Genomic DNA, 19,537 nt, shown 5'->3' on the forward strand with positions numbered 1-19,537 from the left:
GCAGAGAGGGAAGGGGAAGTGACAAGGCCAGACCAGGTATTGAAGTGTCCTGTATCAGGCTCCTGCTGAAATCCCAAGGTGTGCAATCAGCCATCTAGCAAACACTGTTATCCAGACCATCAAGGCCTGTGGCTGCACAGTCACCATTTGTGTCGACCCATTGTCTTGTCTTGAATGCACCCTCTGCTGGCACTAGGGGGCAGCCTTTCATTGTTGCAGTCAGGTAAAGTTGCATCAACTTTTTATTGGGGTATTTATTTGTTCACATTAAAAGGCCTATGATTTTATATTATTTTACTAGAAACCAAATCATCTTAACTGCAAATTACATTTCTTTTTCTTTCACCTTTGTGCATGAAAGTCAGTCATCTGTCTGATTTTTGTTGCTGATATACAGTCCCGAACACCTTGACTTGCAAAACAGCCGGGGGACAGCATTGATCTCTCACCTGACAACCACGAAAGACATGTTCAAGTTCACCTCGGTATCCTAAACACACCGCGTGCCGCACATAGAATAACGCAGCTCCCAGAGACACGAGGGCTGGGAAACCGGCGACACACAAACGCACAGTGCTGAACAAAGGAAAGGGAACCAGGTGAGGAACGTGTCGCAAATGTGGGAAGAGGCGACGGGTTAATGATTGGTTGTTCGGCTTGCTCAAATGCTCAAGTGGGCGCACGTAATATGGCAGCAGGCGCAATCTCACAATGCGTTGCTGACACCAAGCAAGGGGCTCATTAAACTGTCATCCTATTTGGTAATAAGGGGCTGGCGCACGCTATCTGGAAACTGATAGCCCACAAACAGCACATTAGCATTTCTTCAGCTGGAGGGGATTGGAAATTATAGTGTTGCTTCAAGTCAAGATGGCCGTTCTTTTTGGTTTCCGAGGCATTTCTAACACATCCTTATGGACACTAGTGTCATCTTATAGCAAGAAAATCATCTTGAAAAGGCCTTTAGTCATGGCATGAGCTCTATAACACATATATACCTTGACATGCATTCACTTAAACTACACAGCTTCAGCTTGTTGAGCGTCTCCGCCCAGTGTACTTTGTGGTGTGGGGGTTTTTGGCCTGGGAGCCATTACGTCCTTAATTGCCATTGGCACGAGTGCTGATGAATACCAAACCCATTATAGCCGGAGGTTTGATTCCCTGCTGAGAGTATAATTTTGCCCCCAAGAGAGATCTGGAGTGAAACTAAATTTACAAATAAATAATTGAAGAGCTGTATAACATGAGTAAATGACCCCCAGGGGTGAGGACGTTCAAATAGGGAGGCAGTGTCTCAGTATGTGTTCCTCTTGATTTATCAAAGTATTCTGCCAATGCTTATTTAATGCTTTTGTTAGTAGGCAGGCGGTACATTCTGAAGCAGTCTGGTTGTCTTCTCCGCATGGCTCCACTGGGACACATTTAATTAGTGTTTTTTTTATTTATTATTATTGTCTTTTGCTGAATCTCTACCATCTATTCTCTCTTTATACAGCCCCCACTCCATTGCTTTATGGTCTTTGCCAGGAGGTGGGAGCCCATTCCGACCAAACTCGATGGTGCACACAGGTCCAGCAGCTGAAGTGTACATCAAAATGCTGCCTCTCTGTGTTATTAAACAAATGCAATTTTTCTCTTAATGGAGTGCCAATAGTAAAGGCGAGGACATACATGATTAATTCATGACCCTGTCTCTTTCAGGGTACTTCTGTTGAGAACATGATGGAACGTATGACAGCTCTTCTCCTAAAGAGTGTCTGAATGATTGAGAGCGGTGTAGTGGTTAAGTGGACCCGGGAGAATGTTTCCTGTTTTTTGTCTCTGAAGTTTTGGCAGTATTCTTTTTTTTTTTTGTGATTCAATGGAGGCATCACTCCATTGTGAGTTTCAAAGTGTCCGTACCCATTAGAATTACTGCCAAAACAAAGGGAAGTTCACTGAGGTACCACCACAATGGCTCCCACCACCATTTCCTTTACATATGACTTATACAAGGAGGTTGAGTGTCAAAATGTTGGTAACACAGTAAAGCCGTTTGTTTTTAGCCAAGCTAACAGCATGTCAGTCCACCACTTTGGTCCGGACTAAAATAGCTCGACAACTGCTCAACGGATTATCATTTGACTTTCCATCTTGTGCCATCGCTTGTAGGTCAAATACTTTGGTTTATGACCAAATACCCGAAAAACTAATGAGCTCCTCAGCTGTACTTTGTGTTTTTGTGCTAATTACAAATGCTAGCATGCTAAAACACTAAACTAAGATGGTAAACGTGGTGAACATTATACCTGCTGTACTCATTGTGACGTTAGCATCTTCATTGTGAGCATGTTAGCAAGCTGACATTAGCATCTGGCTTAAAGCACCACTCTGTCTCAGAGTACAGCCACCACAGAGCAGCTAGCACGGCTAGTTTAGACATATCTTCCACAGAGGAAAACAACAAATGTGCCAGAAATGTGTTTTTTGTGGAAAATGTATCAGCCCAGTGCTAATGGAGTTTCTCAAAGGATGCAGAGGAAATAATAAGATGCCAGTTTAATGGAGCAGGGATGTGAGCAGGTGAGCTGCCAAGATAGTGTTTTAGAGCTTTTATGGCCGTGCATTTTGAGAGAGCTCCTCTTATTTTTGCGTCTTAGTGCTTCCCAGATTCAGCCATCAGAAGAAATACATATATTTATTTTGCAGCCCACAGAAAAGTAAGTTTAGAGTTTCCTCTAAGCAAGTCCTATTTACAGAGTTTGACTTGAGTTATAATGACAGTGAGCATGTCTAACATTTTAGTCAGAGTAATTCAGTAGCCAAAACTGAAATATATATATATATCCACCCAATACACACAGGCACATTTTTTGTCAAATGATTCCTTTTGTTGTGCATTTGTGCGTAGCCCCACAATATGTTACACCACGCCAGCTGCAATCTGTGAGCCGCTATGCTTTGTGATCCGGCAGCCTTAAAGCATCATGGGTTATTGAGTGTCTGTCTGAGATATCAGCCTGTCCCTCTTCCGTCATTAGCCGTTAAGTTCACATACGCTCCTACAATGTGGGCGTCTGCATATGCTGACTGTGTGTTTGTGTTACCTGCAGAGCCGTCGCACTCACACAGCCCGAGCCGAGCTTAAACACATTAATCACAGTCGGTGCCTTCAACTCAATTACAAAGACACACAATTCCTCTTCTGCCTTATTATGCGCAGGCTTTTATGACACGCACATCGGCGGTAGCACGGAGCCGCCTCTCATTTGTTAGACAACGCGAAAGGCCCTCACAGATGTTGGGTGCTTTCATTGTTACGAGGCAATGAAGAAATTACTGCATTATTCACTTTCAATTAGAGAGCTGTTCAAATGCTCATAATGCAGCGGCAAATGCAAACACCTTGCCATCGTCAACTTCTGCAGGCTCATTAAAACCCATAACTTCGTCATCGAGAATTTTGCATCACTCTGCGATAAGTCTGCTCCATTTGCTTTGTCTGTGTGCTGATTGTAATCATCAGCTTCATCATTTTTTATCAACTTTACATCTATTTAGCTGAAGTAATTATTTCTTCATTAGAATAATGAACCGAGTATTTTGACCTATATTAAGCAAGATCTTTTATTTTCTCTCCAAACACCCAGCAACACATTCTCATCGTCTTTCAGCGGGGTCTCAGTTCTGTTTGTGTTATGAATGAATGGCCTCTTCGATTCTGGCCGAGGTCCTTGGCAGCAATCACTGATGTTTAGCGCCTGCTGAGATCACTGGCGTTGAGGGGAAGCTGAGCTCATGAATTTCTCCAGTGCCGGCTCTGTGAATGGCTTTTTGTGAGGTTCCTTCAATGCTAAATATACTGCCGCATGTATCAGGGACTAACAGACCGGCTCTCTTCTTTATGGGCTTTTTAGTGGCGATTTTATTCGCATGGTCTGCCAACGACAGCCGCCTCCCGCTGACTTACAGGAAGTGGCGATATCACCCAGTGCTCTGGTTCCACTCAGCGCAGGAGGAGGCTCTGCTGCTTGATGTCTTGTCCCATTCTATAAAGAAAAGATTATTTTCATCTGTCACGCCCGGAGAGGCTCACTATTTTTTTTGCCACCGGTTGGCATGGCGACAGGATGGCACACTGCCTCTCAGTATTAGCATAGAAATAAAAACCAAGTAAGCAGTTAATACACTGGTGTCATATCTCCCATCTTCATCTGTCTTTTTTTGTTGACTGTTTCTCTTCCTCACAGTATATTATTTCTAAATCTGGATCTTGCTCTGGTTCGAGGCCGAGCCCTACTTAGTCATCTCACATCTGTACATGCCCAGTGCCATCCCAAGTCAGGCTTAATGCCCCCATGTATTATTCAATGGCTATCTCCTTGCACGCTGCCTAACAGAGCCGGCATGAATGGAAGTTGACATGGGAGACTCTGTCAGGTGGGATAGGATCTTGCATAGCAATTAGAGGGGTGGTAAGTGAGCTGTCTGGTCCACGAACACCAGATCTGCTCGCCAGATATGGGATAGCTACGCCACCGGCCTCCCTCTTCCCTCTGATTGAGCAGAGGTGTGTGTGTGTGTGTGTGTGTGTGTGTGTGTCACAGCCACTTAGTCTGAGACTTCTTCCTCTCCTCCCCGCTGTGCCAGCCCCCGGCTTGTCTCGTCCTGGAGCTGATGCTGTCTAATAACCACAATCAAGACAATGATACAAATTATATTTCAAACCTCAGTGTGGTTCAGAACAGCCAATTAGGTAACTTTCTCTCTGTATGAGCGAGCTAAGTGGTGTTACATTACAGGAGCTTCCATCCATTGTTGCCTTTTCTTTTGTTTCCTTAAAATGAAGCAATGTCTACTTGTGTCTTCATCATGCTTTTTGGCATGGTGTGTCCTCTATTGTTGTCTCCATTCGACATTTTGGGAAATAAGTTTAATTGCTTTCATGCAAAGCGTTTACAAACGCGTGTTGCTGCCACATTATAGTTTTTACGATGGCACAGACAGCAATGTCACAGCCATAAAAGACACACATGTCTCCAGTGTGGAAGTTGTTCAACGCGAGGGACGAAGACATGAAGCTTACAATTTGTCACAGCTGCAAGTTTAAAATAAGCCGTGGAGGAACAACCTTAGAAACAACTAACTTTAACAGACCCTTATTACAATGTAATAGGTTTCTCCCTGGCACTGTGCCTGCTTATAACAAAGATAACAGCTAACCTTAAAGGAGGTTGAATTGACTTGCATTATGACTCGTAAATTATAACACTATTAGAATGTGTTCAAGTGTTATCTTGAAAAATGAAGATTCTGGCCAGAAACTTGAATAAATACAGTTGTTTGAAGGAGATGTTTTCACATGAATATAAAACAAATATTAGAGAGAGAAATATTACCTGTTTAACTTCCGTACACTAGCTCTGAGCAGCTTATAATACATCATTAAAACTACTAATGCCATCTTTTTTAAATCAAAGCAAATATCTAAATACAATCATTTATTTCATTTTCATTTAAATTGTAACTTTTTTTATGTTAATAACCACTGAAGCTGATAATAACAAAATAAAGGAAAACATTCTTAATTTTTGACGGCTTACACTGACTTTAGGACAGTTGCAATTATTTTCAGTTACGGTGGTGAAATTTTTTTTGTCTGGATCCATGCTGTAGATTATAGTTCTTAGAAATCGCAAAAATTGGAAAAGGCAGATCAGACTTATATAAAAAAATGGAAATAGGAATTGGCCAACAAAACTGCAATCAGTGCATCTCTAGTCCAGACAGCACCAGAGTGTAGGAAAGAGCTGACTATGGTTGTTGAGCTGTACAGATGCTGGGATGGGCAGATCCATGAGTGGGGAGGAGGAGGAGGAGGAGGAGGAGGAGGGTTTGTATTGAACATTATAGCTTGTGTGCACATATATACGGGGCGCAATTTGAGATAAATGCATCCTATTGTGTTCAAAGACTTGCTGCTGCGAGGTGGGGGGGGGCATATTCTCATGTTTCATACATGAGCTCATTAACGGAGCTCAGCTTGCCCTCCTCTCCATCCTGACTAACACTCAGCCAGCCTGCGTCTGCCTCCTCAGGCACAGCTCACTGCTGCCAGAAGGGCACAGGAAGCAACATAAGCCGTCCGTCCAACTTTATGCCCCACGGAAAATCTGGCACTGTATGAGGGACCTATCGATGCCATGTTAGAATCCCCTTTAATCCACAGGCCGTCTCCACTTTGATCCCCTCTTGGAGCAGTGAGAATGATCTTTCCTCAACTGTGTGTTTGTCTTAAGAGAGAGCCAGCTGGGCCTTTTTGGTACCAAACTGTACTGTTGCAGTTTCTCAGAACAAGGCCATCACCAACTGTGACGACTGCTTCCATGTATATATAGCTTTATATATTGTAGCTAATGACAAGTAAGCTTTAATGGAATAAGAGCTGTGATTTGTTGCTAGGATACCCCATCATGGCCAATATAAGTGGTAAATGAAGTACACGTAACATGCTGTTCTCTTTGCTTTTCTCTCCGTATAGAAAGCCGGCTCAAAGAGAACACTACCAAGTACATCAAGCTATTGGAGGACAGATTGCACAGGTAAGAGTGCTTCGTGCCGTCTCTCGCTCTCTTTTTAGTGCACACATGATGAAGACTCAATAGGGAGTACAAAAAACAGAGAGACACAAACAGAGCAGCAGCCTCCAAGGAATTTCCTCTCACCTTTGTTGTCCTCTACCGTCTCCCCAATACATCACCTCACCCACCTCATCATGCACTCACACCTTTTTTCTCATGCTGTTGTCTCCCAGAGCCCCTTTCTCACATTTCTCTCCATCTCTCACCTGCACAATTTCTCTTCCCCTTTCCACATCCTCACATTTTTTTCTATACGTTTTATTTTTCATACCTCCACATCAGCTTAGTTGCCACATTTACCCTCCTCATTATAAACCGTTTCATCCAAATTATCTTTTTTTTATTTTACTGTTTCTATCTGCGTCTCTGTGGTCCTAAATCACGTAGGACCGGTCTGTTGTGTTGTTGGGTGGTTAAACAACAGGACTGTGAAGTGCTGAGTGGATGACTTTTCCAAACAGAGGGTGTGGAAACCATACAAGTGTCGACGCCATACGCGTGTTTACGCTTCCTTATGGAGATCAGAGCTGTTTAGCTCATCTTCATCAACACAGACAGCACCGAGCAGCTGCAATGCGATCGGGCTCTTCTTCTGCAGCCTTTTGGCACCATTCATGTTTTACAGAGCTGGTTACGTTTTTGTGAACACCATATGAGTTGTGCTTTCTACTCACTTTTTTTTTCTTCCAAATGATCAGAGGAGGAAGGTTTAGGCCACAGCGGCTTACTTTGTGTGAGCATGACCCTTTCCTTTGTGTTCTGAGTGTGAGAGCTTTCCGTGTTGCATCCTTGGAGAGGGAGGGTCAACTCCTTGGACAGACGCCAGGAGTCAGTCACACACTGCACGGCTGTTTATTGTGGAGGGGATGCAGCTCTGCGTGGTCAAGGAGCAACATGGCTGCGATCTCAGTGCCCCAGCAGGGGAGCCAGGCTCGGGACCTTTACTGTCAATAGGGCAGATGGCCGCTTTGTGTTTTGTTTGTTTAAGTTTTAGAATGGTTGAGACTACCTGCCTGTGTTATGTGTCTAATGTGAAGAAAAAAAAACGACCTGGTAATACTAGCTGGCTCATTGGAATAGAAATGTGACAGGGTTTCTTATATACAAAATAAGTGCAGCCTATATACATACACACTACAAGCCATAGCAAGCCTCCAACATAGAAACTGCACAAACGTTATCACAAGGATCCTACAATTCCCATAATGCAACTCAATAGCGTAATTTGATAGACCCCATCTGCCAAGTAAATGTCTTTCAAACAACACACCTCTATTGACTGATCACATCATCAGGTTTATTTTGTTTAAGATTTGGGAGAGCTCCTCCAAAGCCACACAAGACAATTTACGGAAGACATTATTCTGTTTTCACAGGCTAAGTAGTGCTGCTTATGTCAAGCAAATGGCGCTTCATGTGTAAATCACTAGAGTGCCCCTTTAAATAAATATAAAAATATCTATATTATTGGAAAATGTTATGCTAAAAGCTCCATTTATTCTCCCTTGAGGTGAACTTTGAGATTTGAAATCCAATCCAGTTTTATTTCAGTCCCAGACTACCAATATCAATAAAACAATAATACATAATTGAATGCTTGGCCTCCAGAAAAGTCTGGCTACTGAGTGCCCTTTTAATAGAGCTCCTATATTCTGTGATCCTATCTTCAAGTTTCACCAACATGCATCTGATCCCATAACTATTAAAAAGACACCTTCTTGGGCATTGGGTACTGTAAACTAATTTTCATGCTCATCACATTCTATATTAATTTATTGGCCCACCAGCTTTAGTTCATCTCCCATAACCAGAGGCAGTCCGGATCAAATCACAAGTGCAGCTTTGCCTCCAGGCGACGACTGGTAGCTTCCTCGAGCTCCAGCTTGGCACAGTGACACATATTCGGCTTGATTGAATGGGCAATTGTCCCCACATGCACACACACACACACACACACACACACACACACACACACACACACACACACACACACACACACACACACACACACACACACACACACACACACACACACACACACACACACACACACACTTAGATACACACATGCATCCATCCTCCACTGTAAATTTCATCAGTCAGCTCTAATGTACATTACTGTTGATGGAGTGCGGTGGTGATGGGAGGTGAGGGGAGGAGCAGGAGGAGGAGGGGAGGGGAGGAGAGAGAGGCAGATTAGTACTGGTGAGATGTCTGGTCTCCGTGGAGACGGGTGGTGTTGAAAAAACCAATTATCTCTTCCTTGCTAAAGACTAGAACAGGATGTTGGAGCAGCGCGGATGCTGTAAGTGTGTCACCAGAACAAAAAAACATTTTATTCAGATTAGCAGCAGTGCGCAGTTGTTTAATACATTATGTAGATGTTTCATTAGGAAATGCCTTCCGAATACTTCCTACATTAATGCATTCTTCTGTTGAGATTTGGATGTCATTTATCATGTTAAATGGATACAATGCAACTGGTGTAGGAGTCATTAAAATACTAAGACAAGACATGTTCTCTTAGTTAAAGGCGAGGACTTGCTGAGAGACTAATCAAGGAGAGGAAAATAAACCTATATTATATCGATATTAATGTACTAAATTGTGAACGTATAAGACAAATGTAAACGTGTTTGTAACAAAGGGACCTGGGTTGCTCAGCTGTCTGCTGTAAAAACCTCCCCAGACATCAAGCCACCCACCTTACAAACTGTTCACACCTCATCCCCTCCTATTTCACCATATCATTAGCACCTCTCCTCAGCTGGTGATATTTGAGATGTTGCTGCATGATTTAAGGTGAAAACATTACCATCTCCTATTTGCTTTCTAATGACTGAATTTCACACTGCGTTTATGGCTTTTGGGGATCCTGAATGTCAGAAGCGCTGACATGAGACTACAGCATTCATTTTTTTTATTTTTTTTTTTATTCAGGATGATAATTTCTCCGGGAAATGGCTGATCTTTGGAGAGCTTGAAAAACTCCAGCTGTGACTGAAGATAGGGGCTGTTTTTTCCACAGTCTATCCGTCATTGGTATTCATGTGTGAGACCTGAGGATGCAGCTAAGCATGTGAACCTGATGCCAGGTTGAGTTCTACCTATTCTCTAGAATATTGGCCGGACAGTGTGTGAAGCCGGCTCTGTGCATTTTCATCCCGGAGAGGTCTATCTGAACCTACTGGTCCCAGCTGGACCAGACCGCCGCTCTCTTCCTCCAGCAGATATTTTTATAATCCATACTGCATCTTGGATGGACGTAATGCCTTGAGGAGAAAGAGCAGTCCCGTCAGTCAGCAGCAGTTCCACGGGGGAGCTGACAGACTGTAGAAGGAGTGTGCCTGCCTGTCTCTCCTTCTTATTACGGGGCCATCAGCGGAGCAGCAGCACCCGCACCCTGCCACTGTCAGACGGCAGGCCAAGCGGCTGCCACCAATTAACCCCCCGGGCGAGGAGTTCATACCAACGGACACCAGGAGGCCACCATCACAGGGATGCTTAGGAGCTGACTTGTTGTCTGCATTCTCAGTACAGAGAGCTCTAATGCCAGTAGCTTGTAATGAGTAGTGGTCGTCTTCGATGAGAAGCGGTTGTGATGGATGAGGGCCCGGCTTTGACATGTTTCGCGAGAAATTGTACAAAACTGAATCCCCATAGAGAATGATTTATGGGCTTGTGTGTAAGTTAACACACGTGTGCCCACCCATGTCTGTGTGTTCGTGTGTCCCTCTCCACTTCAGAGGAGACAAATAACAATGGCATGGCTCACTGGGTGCGTCCCCGCTAAAGCTGAATTCAGAAGCGGCGGCGTCGAGTAGTGAATCGGCGAGGGGCGGGGGGGCCAGGCAGAGCAATTTTTCTATTGTCTGGGTGCCAAATGAAGGTTAGAGAACGGCTGAGAGGCGTGCGTTGGCAGGGTACAGAGGTTGGCAGCCTTTTCAGGCAGGAGATGGGCTGGAAAACAAGTGGCATTCAATTTTCAGGGGGCCTCATCACGGAGAGAATGGAAGGAACAGAGGGAGAGATTAAACACTATTGTCTGGGTGCATTTTGCCTTTGAGTTTGTTTACGTATGATGGCGAATGAGCAATTTCTCAAATCTTAACTGCACAGCAAGGAGGCACTCTAGTAAAAGTGCTGAATATATTATAGGGCTTATATGTAAATACATTTGTGCTGAGGGTATGAAATGTTTGATTTATCTCTTACTATATGTATAAAACACACATATTTGTCCATTAGCTAGTTTTCTACACAAGGTGGATCCCTGGAAACAAGGATGTTGGTATTAAAAAAGAGATTTTATGCTTGTTGTAGATTTTTTTTGTGTCTCTTAAAACATTTTAAAAAGGTAGAATTTCCTGCAAGATCAATGGATTTGGTTCCTAAAATGTCACCTGGGACCACAATTATTTGGGAATGATTTGTTATCTAAAGGTCACTGAAAGAAGAAGGGGAATACATATTAATATTTTAAAAAGGTCAGAGGTCTCAAATGCATGCTGGTGGATTTCATTTTGAGGAAATGGAAACCAAAAAGACCTGCTTATAATTCAACATCAAAACTCTCACGTCCTTCGATACACACATCTATCAGATACCATAAAGTATCTGGTGTAACATTTAATATTTGCTTACACACAGTGACCAGCTTAACCTAAATAATGCTACAATGAACAGAGAACTCAACTGGTGGCCGTGTTGCTCATTTTCTGACTAATACATTTAATCAGCTGCTTTAATTGTTCCCCTCTGTTTTTACACCGGGAGCTTTACTCTGAGAAGTCACAAGGGTCAGGGGCGAGGGAGAGTGAAAAAGGGATGACGGATGGTAACTCACTGAGTAGATAAACAAAAAGCAATCTTCTTGTCCTCCCTCTGAACTCCTGCTCAGTGACCCCGGCAGAGATGAACACAACCAGGCTTGTCTTCTGTCTCTGCTGCAGCTCTTTGAAGAAAAGGGCAGCCCACGAGGAGGCCGTTCACTCTCATTACATTTTGTCAATGGAATTACAATCTTTGAATGATTCAGAGAGATGTTATTAAAGATGTCCTTTTCTGTGCCTTAACAACTACTGTGCTCAGTTATCATGCAGCAGCTCTGAGTCGTGACATGCATACTGCACCTCAGTGTAGTTTTTGTTTTTGTTTTTTGTCCGTGTTTTTCTGATATTAGTGTCATCGTGGCGTCTACATTCTTCGCAACATACTCTATGTTTAGCATCTTATAGCCACATAAATTTGAATCAGTACCGCTTATTTCAATCAATCAGTTTAATGCGGAGCTACAGCCAGGAATTAGCCTAGCTTAGCAAAAAGTGAAGCAAATATGCCGATCTAGATGGAAATAGATGATATGCTGTGTCGACTCCTAACAGGGAACAGTCCAAAGAAGAAGAAGAATTAATAACTGGAATCAGGAGGAAGCAGCTGCCTGTCTTTCTCTTAAGTAAAAAAAAACAACATTCCTCTCAACACCTCTAAAAGGTCACAAATGAACATGTTACATGCGTTGTTTGAGTTGTGGCAAAGCAGTGTTTCTGCCTGCTTGGGTCCCCTTTATAGCCGCTGTGCTCGCCTGAAAGACGCGCACACAACTTCCAACGCAAAAGTTGTGATCAATAAAACTTGACGGGAGAATGCGCACCTGTACGGAAACTCTGTAGAGACAGGAAATTTGCGAAGCAGATGGTGAGGAGGTGAATTTAGGCCAGATTGTAGAATGATGCTTCTCACCCATTTCATTTCACTTAAAAAAAGACAACAAGAACTTCTTATCACAAGTTACATTTAGATCCACTTAATTATAAATATTTGAACCAGCTCTGTTATTTGTGCTGGTGCTAATGAGTCATTACTATTCTATCTAATAAGTACCTTTCAATTGTAAAAGCCAAAAGTCAAGTAGTCAAATGAAACTTCGCTTAATATTTTATCTGGAGTGAACCGAATATGATGAACTTATAATGATCGGGTGTAGAGATCCAAGTTAACATAGAATTAAAGGATTGCAGAACAGAACATCAATAGTTTTTAATAATCTTCTAAGCACAATTCCAGTGATCTTTATGCTAAGCTAAGCTAATTGCCTCCGATCTCCTGGTTGATGCTCAACAGACAGAAGTAAATAAGCACAATCCCCCAAATGTCAAACTATTCCTTTAATACAGACATGTTAAATATGCGTGTACTATAGTTTACTTTCTTGTGTCCAAATGATTTTAATAGATGCTATTAAGTAAAAAAATTGGGACCATATAAATACTATATATGAATATATCTACTGAGTTAAGTATAGTTATAGTATCATAACATATTTTACTGGATCATATTTGTAATTTTCTGTATCCTGCAGAATTGTGTTGTGCCATATTCTTTCCTAATGTTTAATGCTATAGGATGTTTTATATTAGATACTTTATCGTATCATATCTTGTATTGCGTGTTTGCTAAAACATACCGGTCTGTTCCTCTCTACAGCTGTGGCTGTCCGGGCCTGGAGCGGATCTGGGAAGCCGACCTGGAGGCGTGTCACCTGTTCTTGCGAGGCCTCCGGTTGCGGACTCCCAGCTGCAGCGGAGGAGACATGGAAGACCTCCTCCCCACTGCAGCAGTTTATCCTCCAACCCGGCCGTGCACCAAAGAAGAAGAAGACTGCGCCATGCTGACTGCGTTGGGAGGGCGCTGGTGTCCCGAGGCCAACTTGCAGAACTCCGAGTTCACAAAGGTAAAGCAACAACGTCTTGTGTTATTCACAAACGCCTGAGCTTTCCCACCACAGTGCATGATTGATGTGTGCAAACAGACATTTAGAGAATCTTGAATAAAAAAGATGCCCTTTTGAAGCAGTCCATCGCTGATGTCTGACACATTTTCTTACACATAACAACACATCTTTGCTGCTAAAAGGTCAAATGAGACCAGTCTATTTTAAGATTCACTTCTTTTCTCTCATTTCTTTTTTTTTTTTAACTGAGCTTTGAAACGTGAACTCAAATGAAGTGTGCCTGCTCGGTCAGTCTTACCACTTGACTGGAGAGGACTTTTTCAGCTGGTACGTTCAGCTGTTACAGAATATAAAAAGTCTGTCGGCTTCAGCGAGATGAGCAGCAGTCTATTAGCACCTTTGCCCGAAGGTATTTCCAAACGAGGATAATGTGGGCGTTAAAGAGCCAACCATTTGGAAATATTTTGGCTTCCTAGAAGAGTTTCAATCTACAGATTTAAGAGCCTCTTTCTGCGTGATTACGTGCGTTTAGTGGGAAAGTGTGTGTGTGCGTGCATGTGTGTGTGCGTTTGTGCATGTGCTCTGGGCCGGTTTATCCCACAGTGAGTTGAGGTCCACTGCCTCGGGGCAGAGTCCAACTCATTCTCTCCTCACACTCCTCCGCCCACGCACTCTGACAGACTCGTCTGAGATAGGAACAAAGCCAACAGAGCCAGCGTTAATAGAAAAAATAGCACATTTGTCCGAGAGTTTTTGTGTTGTTAGTTTGGCTCACAGGCTGTGATTTATTTCATGTTTGCTGTTTTAAAACAAATGTTTATACTTTGAATTCCAAATGTGTGGATTTACTGGACTGTGGACATAAGCAAATATTTGTCAATGATTTTTTAATGGTGCTTGGCAGAATTCCCACTTGCATGTATTAAAACTGGAAGCTGTGGATTTCCTTTGTCATATTCTATTCTTCCACCCTCTTAACCTTCTCTCACAGTCGTGCTCTGTGCAACCACGATATAAACTTTGCATTGATGTCTTCTTTCCCTGCCCTGCATTTTACAAACTGCATGGATCTATTTTCTGCTTTCCCCTTTGTTTCCCTCTGCTATTCTTTCTCCTCCCAAAGCCCGGCCCCTCCTAACATTTCTCCGAGCACTAAAAAGGTGAGACAGCCAACCATTTCTCTCTTTTGTCTCCGTCCGTTGCACTCTATTTTCTGCATCCTCTAAGCTGGAAACACTTGAGCTCAATCGAACAAAAAATGTCTATCAAGTGGCTGCATAAATACATTTAGTATGTTATAGATTTAAGCAATAATCCTTGAATATTTCAGAACATCAGTGATGCTAAATTTAGAAATGTCCTTTGAAATTTGAGTTTCAATTTTGCTTTGAACTTGTTCGCACAAAATACAATAAATAAAACATATGACGTTCATAGACAGAGATCTCATCTAATGAGCACATCTAATGCTCTTTTCAACATTTAACATGAATGACAACATATTGATGCCCCAACTAACATGATTAACATTAGAACAAGCATCTTGTAACTTCTCATCAAAGAGTAGAGATGGATAGCAGCACCTTAAGTGGACACTTTTTGTCATGCAGCTCTGTTTTTTTTTCAGGGAAGCAAACATTACAGAAAAATATAAGAAATCTTGATATTATAATTATATTTCAGCCATTTAGTATCTTCCGGCACACTTTTACTTTTTTGAATATTCAAGGACCCACATATCAAATAGCTTTTTATCTGAAGGCAACAGACAAAGAAGGAGTATTTTATCAGTTAGATGCCAGAAAAACCTTTTTCCAATCTGTAGCTGGAAAACTGTGTGTGACAGATTATATGTTGCAGTGAGATGGATGAAATTGGAGAGAGCAAAGAAAATCCAGTTTCTGAATGGTTCAGAAAAATAAATAGTGTTCAAACGATCTGATCTCAGATACTGTATGAAGAGTTGTGTTCAATGGAGAGCATGAAATTCGTGTTCCATATTTTTTTATTAAGAAATAATCACAATTTAGCTGATTAGTATTTGTTGTTACTCTGCCTTCTTATGTGCTTACCCTTAAGCCACAAACAATATGTTAGCCTCCAATAGGTGCAGTAATAATTACCCCCTTCCTTAGTGAAGAATGTACAATTACGCACTTTGAATACTAACAAAGGAAACCTGCGGTACAGATGAGCTAGTTAATCTATTTTCTCCTTGTCAGTTTTGGTGGTGAATAATTACAACCTCCTCTCATTATGATGATGCTGCACACATACAGTACACAGCCGACATAATTGCATTTTCAATAATTCATGAGTTTAGGACTGTGTGGCCTCAACAAATGTTTCCCTTTTGTTGCAGAAATTGGAGGAGTTTTTGTTCTGCATGGAGGATAATCACCCAGAGGTTGGTAACGCTAACACTGTCACTGTATGGTGGAATGTTTTCAGTTTAATTAAAGTGTCAGTTGCATTGACACTGGGCTTACTGGGACGCACAAGAATCCATTAGTTGACCTTCATTTAAACGTGACCTCTGCCGCCTTTCTGACCGTCCGATCAATACCGATCTACATGAGAAGCGTCCGTTGGTGTTGCTGACTGTCTGAGTTTGCACAAAGACTTTTATTTATACAGGGGAGGGTTTTTGCTGAGCACGTATTCTCCTTTCAATGCCTCCCTGCTTTAAATTCATACATTTATATTAATTTACACCTGTTAGCAATATGGAAGAAAAAAAAATGCTACCTGGACTTCTTTAGGGAGTGTCTCATGCAGGATTTAAAAAAACATGAATACACTGATGTGAGTCTTATAAAGGTGTAGGCATGTCTTATCCTACATGTACAGATGTCAAACTTGCATGTGCATGAGACTGTAGTAAGAGCAATGTCTTGGTCTGATGACAGATAAGCCTCTAGGGGTAAGGATAAGGTCAAATAAAAGAGCAAAAATCATACGGAATGGATTTACCAGTTGCAATAGATTCTTAATTTCTGCGTTGTCTACATAAATCAACAACTGTAGAGGATGCTAACTTTTACTTTGGAAATGCAGCTTTAGCCTCAGTCCTTTAGCACAATACCACGTACTGTATCCATCAGGTGTGTAAAGATTCTTACCTTTAAATTACTCGGTTGAATAAATTGAACACTTAGTCACTAGTAGTGTTTTAACCCAACTAAAGGAGCTTCTGTTACCTTATAAGCTAATTAGCTACGGTACAACTGATGCAATCTGCTTGAGACGGTTGTCTTTTTTCAGCCTCCAAAATCTTTGGACTCAAGCGAGAAATGAGAAGCCGGCTTTCGTCTACTTCTGTGTGCAATCAAGGACCCATTGTTTGAAAAAATAAATAAAATACACCAAGAATTTTGATGGTAAATTTGCCACCAGGACTATAAATGCTCACGTGTTGTGTGAGGATAGAAAGCTTAGCAACAGTAACTAAGGTAGGAATGGTCAGTTTCTGCTTACGCACAAGGTGCATGCGACAGTGACTTGTATATGTGAACTATGCAACATTGAAACACAATGAATTAGTGAGAAACAACTGATGAAACAATAGTTTGACGAATCACTGAGTGAAATGATACGACGGCTGTTAAATGGTGATGGTATCTTTGGCATGATGGCGGTCTGATAGCGCTGTGGAGGAGCTGGATTCTCTGCCTCGCAGGGCGCGTGACCTCTCTCTCCTTTCCATAATGACTTTAAGTAAATGATTTCCACTTAGCCGCTGCCAAGCTGCTGCCCTGCTGCCACAATGGAGATTGATTGGTGTGTGTGCAAGTGTGTCTTTAATCTCTACTAATTGTTATTTTATCCTCTCAAGGTCCATACATCCCCTTCTACATACTGACCCACAGTACCAAAGAAGTTTAGATACTTTATCCAAATAAAAATGTTGACTGCTTTTGATCAGATTTGGTAATCGTGTAGTTTTCATGATAACGTCATGAAATTTTTACCCCAGCCCCGTTTGAAGGGATGATTGCTGTGTCAAAATGAAAAACTGCATACTAATTGTTGGCTATCTCCATATATTTGTGTGTCGTAATTTACAGGTAATTAGGTAAAGTACATGTGATGTCAATCAAACTGCAACTGTAGCACGTCACTACCAATCAACTTCACGAAAAGAAAGTTTCATATTTTTCCAATAACTGTGAACAATATGTATAATTGTGCATTGTTGGACAGAAGTGTACATCAAGAGCACACTCTAAAATCAAAGCTTTATCCCATTTCACATTTCATACTTGAAAACTACGCAGACTAGAAAATTGTTGATTTTGGAGTGTACAGTTAATGGATACTAAAAGTTGCATATATTGTTAAGTACGTTGATTTTCTTTTATACTAACTAGTTAAACAATCGACCTAAACTATAAAGTAAGGCTGCCTCCTCTTTATAAATTAGTTGACTAATCAGTCGGTTTTTTTCCCCCCCGTCGTAGGTCAATTTAGATCTCTATAGTCAATGAATCGTTCTTTAAGCTTTTTTCATTGACAAGAAACTTATGAGCAGGTCTTTTGTAAACACAAAATTTAAGTAATGCTTTCTTGTGGAGGAACTCAGTTTAACAGATCTGTCGATTAAATTAACCAATCCATTAGTCAACAAAATCATGAGTGTTGGTGTTAGAATTTCTTATTTTGAGAACAGCCCTACTATATACTAATAGAGTAATTATAATGAGTACAATAAATATGTAGTATGGAACGGAAAACAAATGCAAGTGGAGGGCAGACTTTAGAAAGAACCTTGGGAAAACAAAAAGAAAGTAAAAGTGTTTTTCTAGTCTGCATACTTTGTCACTTTTCCAATGTGGAAACACTGGAACTCTGGTGTAGTACAGAACTGGGACACAACTACAGACAGTAACACCTCATAATGTCACTGCACTAATTTGTGAAGGACCTTGCAGACGGTCTGGGAAAAAGATTTTTTAAGTGTGGACACAGTAACTTACTAACAAGGCATCGGTGATAACAATAAGACACTAGTTAATCACAAGCTCGCCAATTTCCTTTTGAGTTTTAAATGAATTCAGCTACTTTATCGTTTTGTACAAGCCATTATGACCTTGAAAGTAACACCAGTGGAATATCATTGCTTTGCATCGCCTCTTGCATCACCCTTGGGAGCATGCACAATTACCTGCTGTCTCTCACTCATTATTGCTTAAATAACCATACTAGCGCATACATGAGTCTCAATATTGAATTTCTAAACAATCGGTTCATGCTTCTGCAGTCTGCTTTGTTTACTTTTGTTGTAATAACATAAGCACTAATGTGCATCAGGAATAAACAGGCCAATACATGTATGCCGGAGATTCTATTATCCAAATTGGCATGTTGTTGAAATCTAATTTCCAGTGTTTTCTTGTTTGTCAAAGGCAGATGTAGCAGAGAAAGTAATTTGTACCGTGTTGATCACCTCCGGGAGCAAAAATAACATATTTTGAATAGTTGTTTAAAAAGGTTTCTGTGCTAAGGGATGTTTTCAACAGTGTCAGTCTGCACCGTGTCGTCTATTCTGTGCTTGTGTTGACTTTACGTATGCTGACTGGAGGCTGTAAAGTATAGAATCAATCAGCTGCACAAACACGGAGTTCTTATCTGCTAAAGAAGCTCCTAACCTTGACAAACAAACAGCTCGGTCAATCTATACGTTGACTGTCTTGCTTCTTGGTATGGGAAGGACAGTGATCCCAGAGACCCTAAAGTGACGCCCGAGGACAGACCTGTGTCAGTGACTGTTCATTTAAATGCCGCACACACAAAAACAAGATGTTGAATCTTTTGTCCTGTGATCTGTTCCCTCTTTAGTTTTACTTAAGTCTTTAATTGTATCAGGGAGGACTTGTTCAAACCGTCGTGCCTCTAGCCTTTTGTTGTACATTTATTTTGGGGTGTTACATCATCCGGAGAAGGAAAGCTATTCCAGGACAGAGACCAGAGACGCGACTTTCCCGTCATTGTTTTGACACCTCTGAGCTGCAGGGAGTTGATATTTTTCTACCTGCTGCTATGAGTCAGAGTAGTCTTTCTATGTGTTGTTTGATGAGAACAATGGATCTGCGCGTGAGTTTCGTTGTGTCTATTTGCTTGAAGTGAGTCTGTGTTCTCCTGCGTGTTTGTGTTCTCTACGCCTGATAAGTGTGAAAAAACT

At 41.6% G+C, this 19,537-nt stretch overlaps 1 protein-coding gene across 1 annotated transcript in view; it reads left to right on the forward strand.

Moving 5' to 3' along the window:
• Positions 1 to 19,537, forward strand: part of disc1 (DISC1 scaffold protein) — a 42,861-nt gene that overhangs the window by 17,534 nt on the left and 5,790 nt on the right. The window contains exons 10-12 of the mRNA XM_054600267.1: positions 6,524 to 6,584; positions 13,110 to 13,356; positions 15,719 to 15,763. Coding sequence (XP_054456242.1) covers positions 6,524 to 6,584; positions 13,110 to 13,356; positions 15,719 to 15,763 — 353 coding nt within the window. The remainder of the gene's footprint in view (positions 1 to 6,523; positions 6,585 to 13,109; positions 13,357 to 15,718; positions 15,764 to 19,537) is intronic.

The sequence above is a fragment of the Anoplopoma fimbria genome, chromosome 6, assembly GCF_027596085.1.
Source record: "Anoplopoma fimbria isolate UVic2021 breed Golden Eagle Sablefish chromosome 6, Afim_UVic_2022, whole genome shotgun sequence".
NCBI classification, from domain to species: domain Eukaryota; kingdom Metazoa; phylum Chordata; class Actinopteri; order Perciformes; family Anoplopomatidae; genus Anoplopoma; species Anoplopoma fimbria.